This window comes from Corapipo altera, unplaced genomic scaffold (genome assembly GCF_003945725.1).
Source record: "Corapipo altera isolate COAL_440 unplaced genomic scaffold, ASM394572v1 1, whole genome shotgun sequence".
NCBI lineage: Eukaryota > Metazoa > Chordata > Aves > Passeriformes > Pipridae > Corapipo > Corapipo altera.
The window spans coordinates 7,134,084-7,149,776 of NW_020884873.1; the positions used below are offsets into that span (position 1 = coordinate 7,134,084).

The 15,693-nt window shown below is 44.6% G+C and overlaps 1 protein-coding gene across 1 annotated transcript in view; it reads right to left on the reverse strand.

Annotated features, from left to right (window-relative positions):
- Positions 1–1,037: 1,037 nt before the first annotated feature.
- The window catches only part of TMTC1 (transmembrane and tetratricopeptide repeat containing 1), a gene marked incomplete at its 5' end in the record, with an annotated part of 145,716 nt that continues 131,060 nt past the window's right edge, over positions 1,038–15,693 (reverse strand). Inside the window, 7 exons of the mRNA XM_027661528.1 lie at positions 1,038–6,215; positions 6,968–7,045; positions 8,223–8,345; positions 8,730–8,867; positions 8,988–9,132; positions 9,892–10,027; positions 12,941–13,043. Coding sequence (XP_027517329.1) covers positions 6,075–6,215; positions 6,968–7,045; positions 8,223–8,345; positions 8,730–8,867; positions 8,988–9,132; positions 9,892–10,027; positions 12,941–13,043 — 864 coding nt within the window. The remainder of the gene's footprint in view (positions 6,216–6,967; positions 7,046–8,222; positions 8,346–8,729; positions 8,868–8,987; positions 9,133–9,891; positions 10,028–12,940; positions 13,044–15,693) is intronic.

Genomic DNA, 15,693 nt, shown 5'->3' on the forward strand with positions numbered 1-15,693 from the left:
TAAGGATGAAAATTATTTGACCTTTTTTACAGGGAGAGCTGCTATCCACATGCTGCCAGGGCAACTAAAGCATGGAGCTGCCTTTCCTTTTTGGGCCAGGAACCACAGAGACCTCCAGGTGCTGCGGTGCCTCCAAGCACACAGGGCCCTGGCATCACCCATGGAAGAGGAGACATCTCCACCCCACCTCAGGAGCTCCTGAGCAGTCGGGGGGCTGCACAAGCACTGCCCACCCTGTTCCCACTCGCCAGGGCACTGCCCATCCCTGATGTATTCCTTGTTCTGCTGAAGGGCAAGAACTACACACTGATCCACAGGGCAGGATCCAGGCTATGACCTGGATGTACATCTCATTTCTTCATCAGTACAAACGAGGATCTGGGTAGGTGGGCACTGGATAGAAGCTCCATTAAGGAACTCTGCACTGTTGGGATCTGGGAGAACTTCAGGATGTATGGCCTGACTTCTGAGTGAGCCTACAGTTCCCCTTCATGCTAAGTTCTGCACACACCAGGATGGCATGAAACACTGTGGCACATGTTCAGGGCTTTTGATTCTCTTTCAGGTCCATTTTCAGTAGAGGTGTTTATCACCATCACCATTCCCCGAGTGAACTCAAACACTAGAAGGATGCTGGAGCATGTCTGCCGGGAAGAAGGGATTTACAATGAAATTAGCTTCTTTTCAATTTCTTTTTTTTCTCTTCACACTCTTTAGACTTGTTTGACACACTCCTGACAGAGGCATAAAGACTGACACGAAGAGTTTATGTCAGAATAACATGTCCAACTATCAAGACCATGTATGCACCAGCCCACATCGTTTCTCATGCTCAGGCTCTAAAAAAATGCCTCCTCCAATATTTTTATATGCCCACACTCAAATACACATGCTGCACAGTTGCTCCTATATGACCAATAACTGGGACTCCAGAGGCAGTAAAATGTAAGTGGAGTAAGAAACTCTGGCCCTTCCACCTCCAGAAGAACTTGTTCATGGTTGTTCCTAAAGAAAGAGAACAAAACCAGGCACAGCACTTACTTTTCTTACTTTTTATATAAAATAGACATTTACATACATTTTCTTTTGCAAAGACTTTGAGCATAACTCCTTTATGTGAAATCTAGCCATTAATCCCACAGCGAAAAAAGCAAAGACTTTGCAAATTCCTGTATCGCTGACATACATCCAGCTGCTGCTAAGTGAGAATTTATTTTTAAAATATTTATATTCCATGGGCTGCTTTCTTATTTTTGTTTTTCTTTTTTTTTAAAAAGATATGCACGACTAATTTAAAAAAAATTAGATACAGAAATAAGAACCGTATGAACAGCAGGCAATGCAAACGACTCCTGCATGAGAGGAACACACAGAGTGACATCCACTTCAGGCAGAGATTTCTACAGTAATACAGTTGTAGAAGCCATAACTTTTACAGAGGATACCACTGGAGGTATTTTCCAGACGAAAAAATTTTCAGCAAGTCAGTACAAGCATGGCAATGAACTTTTGCACAAAGTTATCAAGGTTACCTGAAGCAATTTTGCCACCATAAAACACTAGTGAATGCCAAGCGCTTTTTTTTTTCTTTTTCTTTTCCTTTTTTTCTTTTTTTTTCTTGTTTTTTTTTTTTGCTGCTGGGTTTAAATACACGTGAAAGCAAAATGGTGCATTTTGCTGCAAGAGACTGAAGGTTGGGGGAAAAAACCCTCTAAGGGCTAATTTTGTCTGAAGATTGTGCATAATTGCATATATGAAAGATAGAAATTGAGCACTTGGTAAACTTAACCACAAAAAGATTGAGGAGATTTAAGCATATACCAACTGCTTCACTGAATTGGAGGACAAGTGGGGCAAAAGACCATACAACGATATTCTGAATTGCCGAATTATTAAATTAGAATGACAATTATCTTCTTTCACCAAATATTGTACACCATATCTGGCCTGGCTTCTATAACTGCTGAGAAGCTTTCAAAGTTTTCAGATAATTTTAGGGGTATCCAGCCTCCCCTGCAAGTTAGGCTCTTCATTTTGAATTTTTTTTTTACTTATACTTCTTTCCACCTATGTGCATGCACGGCCCCCTGTCCTCATCAAGATCTCTGGAATGAAGGCCATTTGCACTGCTGCATTCACTTACTGTTTGGCCAAAACAAATTGCCTACACATTTGTTGGAAAATCTAGTACAAGGATTCTATGAGAGAGAGAAAATACCCCCCCACTGCATAATTTATCCTGGGGGACAGAAAAGGGATGGAAGCAAAGAATGTTGGAATTCAAATGAGAAATAAAATAAAACAAAATCCATCAGCTGCAAATATTATTCATGGAGAAAGGAAAAAGCAACACAATTATTATGTTTCTTATTTAGAATTAAAATGCACAGTGAGTACATAAGAGTCTTGTCTAACCAGCTTTCCATTAATTCTCTGCTTTAATATTGGTGAGCACTGAGGTTTAGCCAATGCAACTTGCAGAGAGCATGAACTCTCCCCCACCAGGCAGAGCTTCAGCCATTTATTAATTTGCAATCTCTGCTAACCATGCTGAGCACTGGACTTGGCAGAAAACAATGTATTTATAACTCATTATTTTAGAAGCTGTGCAATGCTAGAGGAAGAGGACATTTCCTATGATTAATTAAGATAACATACAGTTTATCACAAGGTAAGTCGCTCCATTTATCTTTCACAATAGCATTCCATTTTGGTGGAGGTAACCCATTTCATATCATACTCCATTATTCTTCTTTGACTGCAATAAACCTTTCACATGATTAATGCCCTGAACAAACACAGCGTTTCAGCACGGGCACCAACAAGACAGGAAGTCAGCTCAGAACTTCAAAAGGGTTTAGCTGCTTTGGTAGCTCACGGTCTGTACCATTCTCCAAATATGCTGCCAGTTTGCAGACTGTCATCCTGCATAGATGGGGTATAAAGTGCTGGTTCAAGAAAGTAGGGTTCATCAGTGAGCCCTCCTCTCTCCATAACTACCATAAACCCAGCTCCAAATTGTGGAGAGTTACCCTTTCAGCATATAAAAACTGGTCCACCTGGGATTAAAGTCTGTGGATCTGTTATCTGTCTAATTCAGGCAAGTGGATGAACACATGCCATGCTTTCCAACCAAACCACCTCCCTTACTGGGAGGATGGTCTCATTTTTCTCCATTATTCTGCAAGTAAAACAGTGTTGCACAAACGGTAATCCTTCTCCAGGATCTGGGAGAGGGGCACCCAAAGTTATACTGTACTTCTATACATGCACCAGTTTTAAGAGGTCAAGATGGCTTTGATCGGGTTCTAGGACAAGAAGGAGACAATAATTTCTACCAGGTCTCTCAGGAAAGACAAACTAATATTTAAGCTGAAGTTAAAAACATAAAACTAAGTCTTCCCTCTCACAAAGCATTGCTATAAAAAATACAACTTCTTCTGTATTTGAAAAAATACGTTTCATTGGCCACAATTTTAAAGCCACACACTGCAGTGAGGCTTGTAGAATATACAGTATTTATTTAATATATCTTTATGAGGCAAAGCTTATAGTTGATACGCATTTTTCAGGGAGGCATATCTCCCCCCACCCCTATCCCCCATGCTTTGGCTGGCTGTTGGAGCACTCTGCAGATGCTCCAGGGGGGGCTTTACATGCTACTGCTGTTTGGGGCTGCACCAAACACTGCTCTGCCAGCCCCCAAACTCACTGCCACGTGGTGGAACTGCAGGCAGCTGGCCAGCTTGGGATCAGGGCGCTTTGGGGAAGCTGCCCTGAAGGCAGGCTCACCTTGGGGAGAGGCAGAGAGCTTTATGGTCCAGGTATCTCCGAATATCCCAGTAAAGAACTGGCAACAGCCTCGCAATGAATGACCCCATCTCCTCCTGGACATCCTGGTAGCCCAGGGCTGTGCAAAGCTACTTTGTGCACGGTATCCAGCGGAGCACCTGCACTGGGGACCTGCAGAGACATCCCATCAGCAAGTTCACGGCCACAAAAGCTGTGTGAAAAGACAAGGGAGGGTTGCTGACCCAGCTCCAGGAGCTCAAACCTGCCCTTGGCCATTCAAAGCAAAGTAGGCGGCTTGGGCTGGGGCAGAAGAGAAAATTTGCCAGCAAAAGACTTGCTTATTCTGGTCGCAGCTGATCCCCTGGGAAGTTGGTTTGGTGGGAGAGAGCCCAGAAACATGTTACTGCCTCTTCTCCCACAGTGGTCTCTCCCTCTCACCTCAATCCAGCTGTAGGCACTGGCTGGTCTCCTTTGCTCAAGCCCTGGCAGGGCAGTCAGTCTGGACTCCCTCTGAGCTCCAAACACAGCTGGAGTCACATCAATAACTTGTCAGTAATTTGACCACCAGTGGCAGCTAGACACCAAGCTTTTAAAATTAAAGCAGTGAAGCCACCAGCACATCTGTCCCATCACACTGAGTGAATCTGGAGCTTGCTGAGGTGCCATGGCCAGCACCAGTTAAATCTAGGCACCACATGGGTACCTGCCACACAGGCTTTTCCTGACAGATGTGTTTTAAGGCATGGCATACCTAATCTCAACTGTCCTTTACTAATAATGCCAAATCCTGGGCTGCTTTTCTGCAGGGACTGGCCACAGTCAAGCTCAAATAAAACAACTTTTACAGCAGTTTCCTGCTGCAAGAGGAACAAACTGATGACCTACCCTGACGTCCAAACCCAAAGGCGCCAAGCACAATCCCACTAACACTTTCTGCGAACTGGTACAAACCCTGGTGGAAGCAGCAGAAGTGCTGTTATTGCAGGGACAGTGTGGTCCAATGTGCTCTGCAGTCATTTACCTTGGAATCATTAGATGGAATTATTCGAGCACGCCTCGGTGGTACTGCGTTTTAATAACTTCAGACAATACAAGTCACAACGCCCAGCCATGTGGCCAGCTGTGAAGGATATTGCCCAATTCATATAAAACAGAGAAAATATATTAATTATTTGATTATTATAAGTTAAATAAATAAAGCTCAACAATATAAGCCCCAGTTTTGAAGAGAATTTGTTTTCCCACTTCAGTATTTAAAAATATAGATTTATGATTGATTGGCTATAGGTCATTTTCTGTATCTCTCAGGGGAGGGGGTGAGAACACTTTGACAAAGTGTTTTGTCAGCGTTATCACCATGATAAGTGGGTTTTGTCCCTGCACACCCATAGAAGAGCCTCCTTAGTACCTTTCCAGGCTAGGAAATCTTCCCTAATCTCTCTGTGGCTTTATTTTACCTCCTGTATTGATCTGATATGTTGTTTGTTTTTCATACCGGGGACTGAGCAGGAGGATAAATAACCCTAGAGCTTCCTAGATGCTTCCATTTTTTTTCAGAGTAATAACTATTTGCCTGGAGGGAGAGGGCAAAGGATAAAGCCATATGATATTTGACAAAACCGTTATCATGAACCTGAATTACTACAAAATTAATGAGTAAAACATTCAGGTTAGGTTTTCCCTCAAAGGATCATTTGCCCTACTTGTGGAATCATCCTTCCAGGGCGATATTTAGATAGTTTCCCTTTCTACAGGATATTTTTCAAGTCTCATTTAGAGCTATAAAAGTGGCCACCATTTCCTCAGCATTAACCCCTTGGAACCTTTTCATGTGACCATTATGACCATCTTTCCTGTCTGCAGCAGGACCTGGCAGCACTTGCAATGAAGTCCATCAGTAGTACCCTACATGGACAAGGTGAGCCTGTGTTGAGTAAGAGGAGGTGCTACTTCACCCCTGCTGCAATGGATGAGTGCTTTGTCTCCATGGTTTCCCCAGTGATAACCAAGATATTGAAGGTACATGTCCCACCCACACTCCCAGTGTGATTAAAATGGGTTCAGCCTAAACATAAATCTTGATTAAAGGAAGGTATTCATTAATTCTCCAGCATGTCCCACAGGAGTCGAGTGTCTCCTGTAACTTTGGTCAAACATAAGCATGCACTCAAAATTTGCCTTCCATAATTCTGAGTCCTATCCAAGTTCCTCCAGTACAGCAACAGGCTTCCACCATACTCTTCTCCAAGGGGCACAAGTGTCTTTCCACTGGTGACTGAACGCTATGTTTGGTCTTTTTCCTGGACTTCCTGAAACCGTTTCTCCAAGCGATCCAGTTTGGCCAGATTCTCCTTCAGCAGCTTGCTGTTTGGAACCAGCTGTAAGGCTTTCTCATAGTAGTCACGGGCAGTAACGTAGCTCCCCTACAAAGAAAATGAGTGACAGATCTCATCTGCATTCCCTGACACAGAAAATTCATTTCTAGGGAAAGGTGAGGACCATAATACAAGGGAAACAGGGTTTATAAAACTTGACACTGTTAGGTTTACGAGAATACTTCTTCATTATGAAATAGATCACTGAGTGCTGTTTGTTAGCTTAAACTTGATGAAACACACAAGGCAAGAAGGAGATTTACATTTTTCTGTTATGTTGTACCAGGAGAGTTAATTTTACCCAGCAACAAGATAGCTTAAGGACATCGCACAATGTGACTCCTTAAGACCCAAATCATAATGATATGCTAAAGTATTCAAAAAAATAAGCAACCACAGGGCAGGCTGTCTATTTCCATAATTTTATGCCAGTATTCTGCATTAGACAACTTTATTAAATTAATTAGGGAGAGAGAAACATTAAAAGTTGACTCATAGTGACATTTTTCTCAGGTAGGTCAACAACTGAAGCAGGAAAGTTTTAGAGATGGGCAAGTTGTTCCTTGCAGCCTGCCCTTCTAAAATGTGAGATTTACATTACAGGATGCATATTAACAAGCAGCCTGGTTGGGAAATCCTAGTTGGCGTGGAGAAACTTTCCTCCTTTTTGGATAAAAACTGTCGAGGACACTCGCTGTTCACAAACATGCAACTCTTGGCAGTCTGAAACCAATTTAGCTTTCTGTTCTGAGTAGTAGTCTCTGCACTTGACAGCTTAAGGAAAAGCAAAATTATCATACCTTGATGTGCTCGATGCCTCCCATATTCATCCAGGCCTGTGCTTGGTCTGGGTTGAGCTCCACAGCCCGTTTATAGCTCTACATAAACATGAAACATTTTTAGGTTAAGAGTCTGACTCTTCAAACAAAACCAGTGCTGGAGGGGAAAGAGAAACAAAGTTTCCTCTCCTGAAGCCATTTAAAATGTAATTTCAAATTCTTCTCATATAAAATGCACAAACTGAATTTCAGTTTCTTTACAGGAGAGGCAATATAATTTACTGCTTCACGGCTGAGTTCATCTCACAGGTTTTTCCTGCCAACAGCACTGTGTGGGGAGCTGTACCTGCTGCTCTCTCCCTAGCCCCTTGCACCACTGGGGTCTCCTGCACATCAGGGTCATTTCCTTGGGCAGTGACAACCATAATGCCTGCCAACCACAAGCCATGTGGTTGCTCTTTATCTGCAAGGCTTTAATTTGGAGCTAGCAGCAGACTACAGTACAGCCACTTGTGTGGAGCTTTCACAAGGACCTGAGGGCAGTGCCATTGCTTCTGCCATTGCGGGAGAAGAAGAAGCAAGGACCTTCTGGATAATGTAAACAGCACTGTTTTTACATTGTCACAACAGGAAGGGATTCAAACGAGGACTAAATATCTCTAGGATATTGAGACTATTCAGAACTGTCCTAATATTCTCTGAATAAGAGAATAATAGAATGGTTTGGGTTGGAAGGAACCTTAAAGATCATCTAGTTCCAGCTCCCCTGCCATGGGCAGGGACACCTTCCACTTGACCAGGTTGCTTCTGTACTATTATTTAATGCTAACTTAACTTCTGAGTTACCAAACTTCCTGTTCCACGGTTAAGGCCCATCTCTCAGCTGATAGTTAATGAGATAAGATTTAACAGCATGGTGAGTACTCACAGGTCCCCAAGCTTCCAGTTGAGTCACATGGAGTTGGTCATAGACAGCAAAAGGGGCTGGGGCTGGATCAATTAAGGGTCTGATCAATGAGAAAAGGCTCCTCCAAAACCCCACCACAACTCTGTACTTACACATCCCAGAGCAGGGAGCTGTATTTCCATACAGGAAGGAGGAAAAAAGGTGCAATTAAGTCTGGTAAAGTTAGCTGGCCCATAGCTTTCCCTGTACCAGTGATGAACTCTGAGCTCCTACAGTCAATAGCCAAGGTGCATGCACCAGCAAGTATTAAATGCAATGAGCTAACTCTATCTTTTACAAAACTATCCATAGGTCTTAGAGCAGTCATACCTCAAAAGCCTTGTCAAGGAGGTTCTGTTCTCTTAGCTGGTTTCCTTTTGTGAAAAAAAGCTCTGATATGACTTTTGGATCCTTTGGTTTTAGCTGAAGCGCTTTTTCTATAGCTTCAAGTGCCTGTGAAAAAGCAAGAAGACACTGTGTTACCATATTCAGTGCCTTTCCACATCTCATTCTCTCCTCACCACTGAGGAATCCCAGCATAAGAGTCTTCTTCCTCCTTCTCTTGTTTGCCCCACATTGTTAACACATGTGGAAATGATGTTTTTATATGCCTGGGGCTGATGGGTAGTGGGGCTCACAGCAGCAGGAGCTGTGAGCGATAAGAAAACTACACCGCTTAGCCTCAGTGCCAGCACATAGATATACAGAAGGTTTTAGTGAAAAAATAATCTACTGGATGTGCACTAAGACACGTGACATGTGTCTGGAGACATGGAGTGTAAAATTCAACCTCTGTGTGCAAGTCCTAGGGACAAGGGTACCCCATGGCCATGGTACCTTGGCATAGTGCTCCTGCTTGCTGTAGATGGCTGACAGAAGGCGGTAGCACTCCAGACATTCCACGTCCTCACTGAGTATATGGTTCATCATCTTTTCAGCTTCCTTCGTCCGCCCCATCATTGCTAAAACCTGAGCCTACGGAGACACATTATAAAGGATTATGATCTTAAAAAGCTCAACACTCAGCTAATACATGATGCTGCACCCCGTGGCTGGTGCTCCCCTTTTGCAGCCCTGCCCTGGCCCCACACTCACCAGCGCCAGTCGGATCTCTCTGTTCGAAGGCTGCAGCGATGCCGCCTCTCTGTAAACCTGCAGCGCTTCCTCGTAGCGCCCCGTGTTGTAGTACAGAGCCCCCAGCGGGGACAGGATTTCGGCCTTCCGGGATACCTTCAGAGCCCTGGAATTTGGGAAAAAGAGATGCTTCCAGGCGGTGTGGGGATCAAAGTGGAAGAGTGAGGTGTTGCTTGAGCTGGGATGGAGCAGCGAAGCTCTACGCCCTGCTCATCCCAACCTGGGAAGGACAAAATTAAGGTCCCAGGAGCAATCCCTCTGGCCACTTGAGAAGGGGAAAGGGCCACCTCCAAAGTGCATGTGAGCATGCAGCAGGGGTGGGGATGGCTGATGGTGGTGGAGCCTGGGGACTGTGAGCATAAATCTATGTGACAAAAAGGAGGCAAAAAACCTCCACCAGTCCACTCTGCTGCATACTGGGAGTCAGAGCCTGCCTGCTGGCACATTGCTGGGAAGAGCCAGAGTTCCTGATGGTGCCAAGGGTTTGGTGCTGGGCTGAGCAGCATTTATGGCTGTTACTGGTGCAACACCCACAGACTAGCTTCCAGCAGGGTAGCAGTTGTGCTCACAACCTGCTCATGCCCCTGGAAAACCTCCAACTTTATTGTTAGAGCATCCCCCAGCCAAAAGCAGCAGTGTCAATCCTGGGGGCTTGGGAATGGTCCAGGAAAGTCAACACTGCCTGAGGCCAGGCTGCCTCTGTAAGCACTCCTCAAAAATAGCCAAATCTAGTTTCAAACAGATAGAGAATGAAGAGAGAAAACCCCAAACATGCTCTGATGGATTCATGTATCAGAAACTCTTTAGCAGAGACAGCCATATGGGGGGAGGAGGAAAACCTCTGTCTCCCATCCCAAATCCTTACCTCTTGTACCACACCTCAGCCTCTTTGTTCTGCCCCAGGGAGCGGTGAAGCCTGCCCAGGTTCACCATGGCCACGTGGTGAGCGGGGCTCAGGTGGATGGCCTGCCTGTAGTGGGACATGGCTCGCTCGGGAGACCCTGGAGAGGAGAACAGCTTATTAAACTGGTGCATCAGAAAAATCCTGTCACTAGTTCAGCACACAGTAATGCTCTGGGTTTTCATTCACCTATTGCTCTATGCATGGGAAATATTTTGAGAAAGAAATCCTACCTCAGCCTTCTGAAACTAAGTGTAAGAAAACTGCTGTCCAAACTAAGATTTAGACTGCAATATTCAGAGATGATCCCGAAAAACAGATTTTCCAGGGATGTGGTTTTGCAAGTCAAGGGTACAGTCACCAGAAGATGACTCCTGACTGAAAGCACCCTCTGACCATGCTGCAGGGGCAATGTACCCACTGTGCTAAGGACATAGCCCACCCCAGAGAAGGGGCTGGGGTACGTGTGCCATCTCCTGGTAGAGCATTCTTCCACCAGGCCTGCTGGAGAGACAGGCAGCAGTGAACAGAGAACAAGCCACCCAGCATTTCCCACACCACCACCAGAGCCGAAAATGCTTTCAGCTCTTTCCAAACAGAGACTATTCCCTCCACCTCTGCTGTGTTGCTGTGAGCTCCAGTTCAGTCTCTGTGCATTGCTCAACAAGACTGGGAGTAGCTGCCAGTGACCAGCTAATTCCCACCTGGGGGCAATAAATCCCAGACCAGAGGTGTTCAGGTACCTATTTTGGAGCACATAGGCACCATCTCTGTTGCAGAGGAGCCATTGGGTGGCACTGCTTCGCTGTGTGAAAACGTCTACTGGTGCAAGGTCCTGCAGCCCATGACATCACCGAGCACCACAACAAAATACAACGCAAAAAGAACGGTGAGAGACCACTAGCCCAAAGCCCAAAGTTCTGGTTTTAGTATCATACTTGTGTTTAGCTAAAAAACGGTAAAAGTATAAAGTTTCAGCACTTCAGCAATGCATTTAAACCCAGGGCTCATTTAATTGGTTTGCAAACTCCAGACCAGGTAATCTGATGGAAACCAATACTCATGGAGCTTTGTTCACTAACAAAGCTTTTGAGTGTTTGCTTTTTTTTTTAAACCAAATCACTTCACAATGTATTTAATTCCATTTCTAGCTGGAAAGCAGATCTCAAAAACAGCCTGCGTTTGTTGGGGCATTGTACATATGCTACTGTGAGGATTTTATTTTCGTAGCTTTTCAGATCTAGTTTGTTTTTCTGAGTCCATCTATGCAACTTCAAAGTCGCATGGACACTTCTCAGCATCTTCTTTACAGTAGAGAGGAGGAACATCTGTAGGGAGATTTAGAAGTGCTTAAGATTCACCCAAGGCTGACAACGTACCGTTCAAGGTATGACTTTTTGAAAACATCCAGCAGCAGCCTCAATCTTTCCCCACCACTGAGCAGGCAGATGTTTCTGAAAATTATATCTACAAAATTCCCTGGGAAGCAGCTGGGCACACACCTCGGTCTGCTCAGCACACGGGGGTAATGCGCATCATTAAGGGAGACACATCAAGTGTCTGTGACCACTGCAGAGCTGTCTAGAGTTGTGGCTCCCCAGAGCTGACACTTGCTGGAGGCTTGTTGCACAAAATCCTGCAAGTTAATTGGTGTAGTGCTTCACAGCATCTCCCTGTGCCGCTGGGGAAGAGCACAGCCTGTGACGGGCTCACTACCAGCCACTTCTTTCATGCCTTGACACGTCTCTAGGAGGGTTATTGACACATCATGCCTGAAGTACCAAAAGTCAGCGGGATTTTTTTCCCCTGTTGTTTGTGTGTAGGAAAGCGTAGGAGTAAACCAGGAAATGTTAGTTTTGACTTTGGCAGAGTACACAAGTGCAAAAAACAGAAAGTGCTCTGAATTTGAATCACAAATTTTGGCAGGAATGGGACAGTTTATCGTGGTTGGTAAGCAAAGATGAGTACAACATCAGAGTGAAATTACTCGGGAATTTTTATTATTTGCAAGCTTGAATTTTGCCAGGGTACAAATTCAGAACCTCAACCTCTGTTGCTAATGCCATGATGCCTTTTTTGATTATGAATACTCATTTTGGTTCTGTATTTGTTTCACACTGGTACTACAGAAGAGTGATGGCTAAGCATCAGCTCAGAGGTAGAACAGCCAGTTGCAGACTGACAGACACCATCATCCTTTCTTCCCAAGCACCATGGAGCTGGACACAGTGTGAAAGGGGAAGAACGGGTAGCAACCATACAGTTAAAGTCTACACTATTTCTTCACTTCCTGGCCCCTTTCTGGGGGGACCAAAGTGAGACAGTAGTCTGTTTCCACCAGTCATTTGTCAAACTTGCCCTTGCTTATAAATCTGTCAATAAAAGGTGGCAAGTACAGTGACATTTTTGTTGGTGTTATGTGAATGCCATAAAGTGCCAAGGAAGTTGGATGGGAACCAGGAGCCTAGAAAATAAAGGATGCCATTATAGAGCTCTTGAAAAATCAGTTCACCCCACAGTATATAAGATTTTGTTTTCACAGATGATTGTTGTTTAAAAGCCATGTTCATTTTTATAGCAATGGCATTCAACCCTTACAGTCAAAGAGCTGCTTCGTCACCAAGTGGGGCTGCACGTGCCCCAAAGACTGTCATGATCCATTTGTGTGCCTGTGATTTGGTTTGATGTGGCCATGCCTTCCTGGAGAAATGGCAGTACTGTCAGGGTGCTGCCCATCTCTCACTGAAGAGGACAAGTGCCTGTGCGAAGATGGTGAGAAACACCAAAGGAGACAGCCAGGCTGGATGCCACTGCCACACAGTGCCTGCTCTGATTACAAATTTCATTATGCTGTGCCATCTCAGCAGCACAGGGATACTTATTTCCAAGCTACTGTGGAGGCACATCTATTACTTGGAAGCTTTTGACACCCTTTTCGATGTGTACTGCTGAATACAATAAATCAAAGCAAAGAAGGCAGAGAGAGGAAAATCCCTTGCTCCTTCTCACTTACCTGTATCAACCAAGAAAACCCCGTAGTTGTTATGCAGATCGGAGCTCTCTGGACAATTCTCTATGCCAGCCTTATAGACCTCCTCTGCTTCCTTAAGCCGTTCCTTAAAAGAGAAGGAGATTTCTTAGCCATGGCAGAAAGGCTGTCAGCACCATTCGCTGCACACCTGCAGTCTGTGACAACTCCCTCACTGCACGGGGAGCTCGGGCCACCAGCTCAACCCACCTTCTAGGAGGGCAAAATTTTACCCCACGGCATGGGTGTGATATAGCTGCCCTCTGGTACCCCAGAGCAATGCAGATAGCTTTCCCCCCTACCTTTGCAATTCTCGCTACCTGTGAAAAGGTGGCTCCTGCGCAACATCAGTGAGCCCCCCCCAGCTGGGCATACACTCGGCCAGGAAAAACACAGAGCCAGGGATTGTGTTTGTTCTGTTGAGGAATATCTGTCATCTGGGAGGTAATGTCTTTTGATTTATTTGTTTAATGAGTATCTCACTGGCTAACTTTTCCCCTCAGGAGCTCTGCTGTTCATTCTCTAAGCAGTGGGGAAGACAGAAGGAATGAAAGCTTGGGGTGTCTGTGTGATAGCTGGGGGGCAGGGAGCAAGTACAGAGGAATAAAGGAAGATGGAGAAGGGTGGAGGGCAATGAAAGAGTGAGGAAAATCTGACAGATTCAGATTAAAATGAAGCCTTGTCAATGTCTGAGGTGTAGTTTACCGGGATTGATGGCACATGCCACCTTGCTGATTCCCAGATGCACTGACCCTTTACATTTTGCACAGATTTCAAGGATGTTTGTTGGTGCTGAGCATTTCTAGAAAATACACATCTTTCTTTGGGAACACCCCATCTACAGAAAGCATCCCACTGGCTGGGCTCTATCTAGCCTGAGCTACAGGTAGCCCAGTCCTGAAACAAAAACAGGGAGTCTTGTTTGGATCAAACAGCAACTTAATAAGATTTGCATTTCCCTCTAGTCAGACAGTGCATGCCCACCACCTGCATGCTCTCTAAAACGGGTTACTGCAGTCTGCCTTTCCCCCTACCCTCAGAGCTTTGCTGTCAGGTGTATTTATGGAAGGAGGCTGTGAACAGCAGAGACAAGCACAGTGCAGAGGGGTGGCAGGCAAGCCTCCAGCACCAAAGATGCTTTTTTCAATTCTTCCCCTTCCGTGGAGCAGCACAGCCCTACAGCAACAAACTCCACAGACTTCCGACAATGCTCCCAAGTAAAATCAGCCAACCGGGTCTCTGCTGAGGAGAGCCTGGAGCTCCCAGTGCAGAATTCCTGCTCAGGAGCTGAATCCACGCCAAAATATGTGATTTGTCTATTCCCAGCTATAGACTCTCCTCGAGTCCTGCAAATAGTGGAGCCTCCTGGGCTTTCTCTGAATTTAAAGGGTGTACCTGACAGGAGCTTTTGGCTCTATAGCTGCTTAATGTAAGGACTCTTTTCTCACCTCCTATTTCAGAACTGGAGAGCTGGAATTAATTGGAAGAGTATAGGAAGAGTATGACTTGATCACAGAATCACACAGTTTGCCACAGCTAAGTCCTTTCACATTTACATGATAAAGGTCAGCTGGCAAAAAAGATAGTGTGCAATAAAACACAGAATAATGTTTCTAAAAAGTGCTTAAGTTTGGACATTTTGGATATACTGACATGACTTTGACAACATTGTCCTGCAGAGTCAGGAGAATGTAACAATCGTCAGAATTGACTAAAATGAAGAGCAAATTTTGGAGCATATTTTCTAGAATTTATGTATTAGTTTCTTTTCCACTGATTTTAATTTTCAGCCAAGAAATGAGGCTTTGAGTGCACGCATGTCAGTTTGTTCATTTTATTTACTGATCATAAACCCGCAAGGAAGGGCTGTGTTAAACTGGATTAGCAGTGTTCCACGTCAAAACATTCACATTCACCAATATTGAGCACTTTTAGCACTTTCAGCACGGTTGCATTGCTTTTTTGGCACCTCACATCCTGACCCTGCACGCCTCGGGCTCAGCGCCCAGTCTGGGATGATTTCTCTCACAAATTGTTTGCATTAAGCACAGTCAGAAAGTGGGAAGGGTGGAACCAGCTTCTTGTGCCAGAGCTTTCCCCCCTTACAACCTCTCCTCTTCTTAGGAGAAATGCTCTAAGTTCATCAAGGCTTCATTCTCATTAACACTTAATAATTCCACTCCCAGACCTTCATGAAACATTCATCAACCTCACGAAATTCAGAAAATTGGCTTATAAAATGTATGAGATTTTTATGATATTAAAAAAATTATGCATATGAGAATCTTTCAGTTAAGCTCCAGGGTTTTAAGTCTGGTTTTCATATAGCTCAGTTTTTCAGTCTGGTTATGACTGAGAAGGCTCTCTGGGTTAAAAAGTTTCTTTTTCTAAGAAACACACACAGAAAATCAGTTGAAACCAGGACCTGAAAAGAGTCACCAAGTAGCACGAAATGGTGGATGAAAGTGCAAGAGGTGGGACTAAGGTGCTGTTCAAGTGCATCAGAGTAAATCCTGAAGAACCAGTGTCACAGGAATGTTGTAAAAACAACCAGCAAAAATGTTTGATTTCTGTTATCAGCACCACTGCAGTGATCATGGAAAACAAGGAAAACCACAATATGTTGCAACTGAGTTACAATTCCCAGCAGAAAGAGCAGTCAGAAGAGCAAGCATTTATAAAAGGCACAAACAAGCCAAACTCTTTTATACAATGCAGCAGTTGTTCTTCCATGTCAG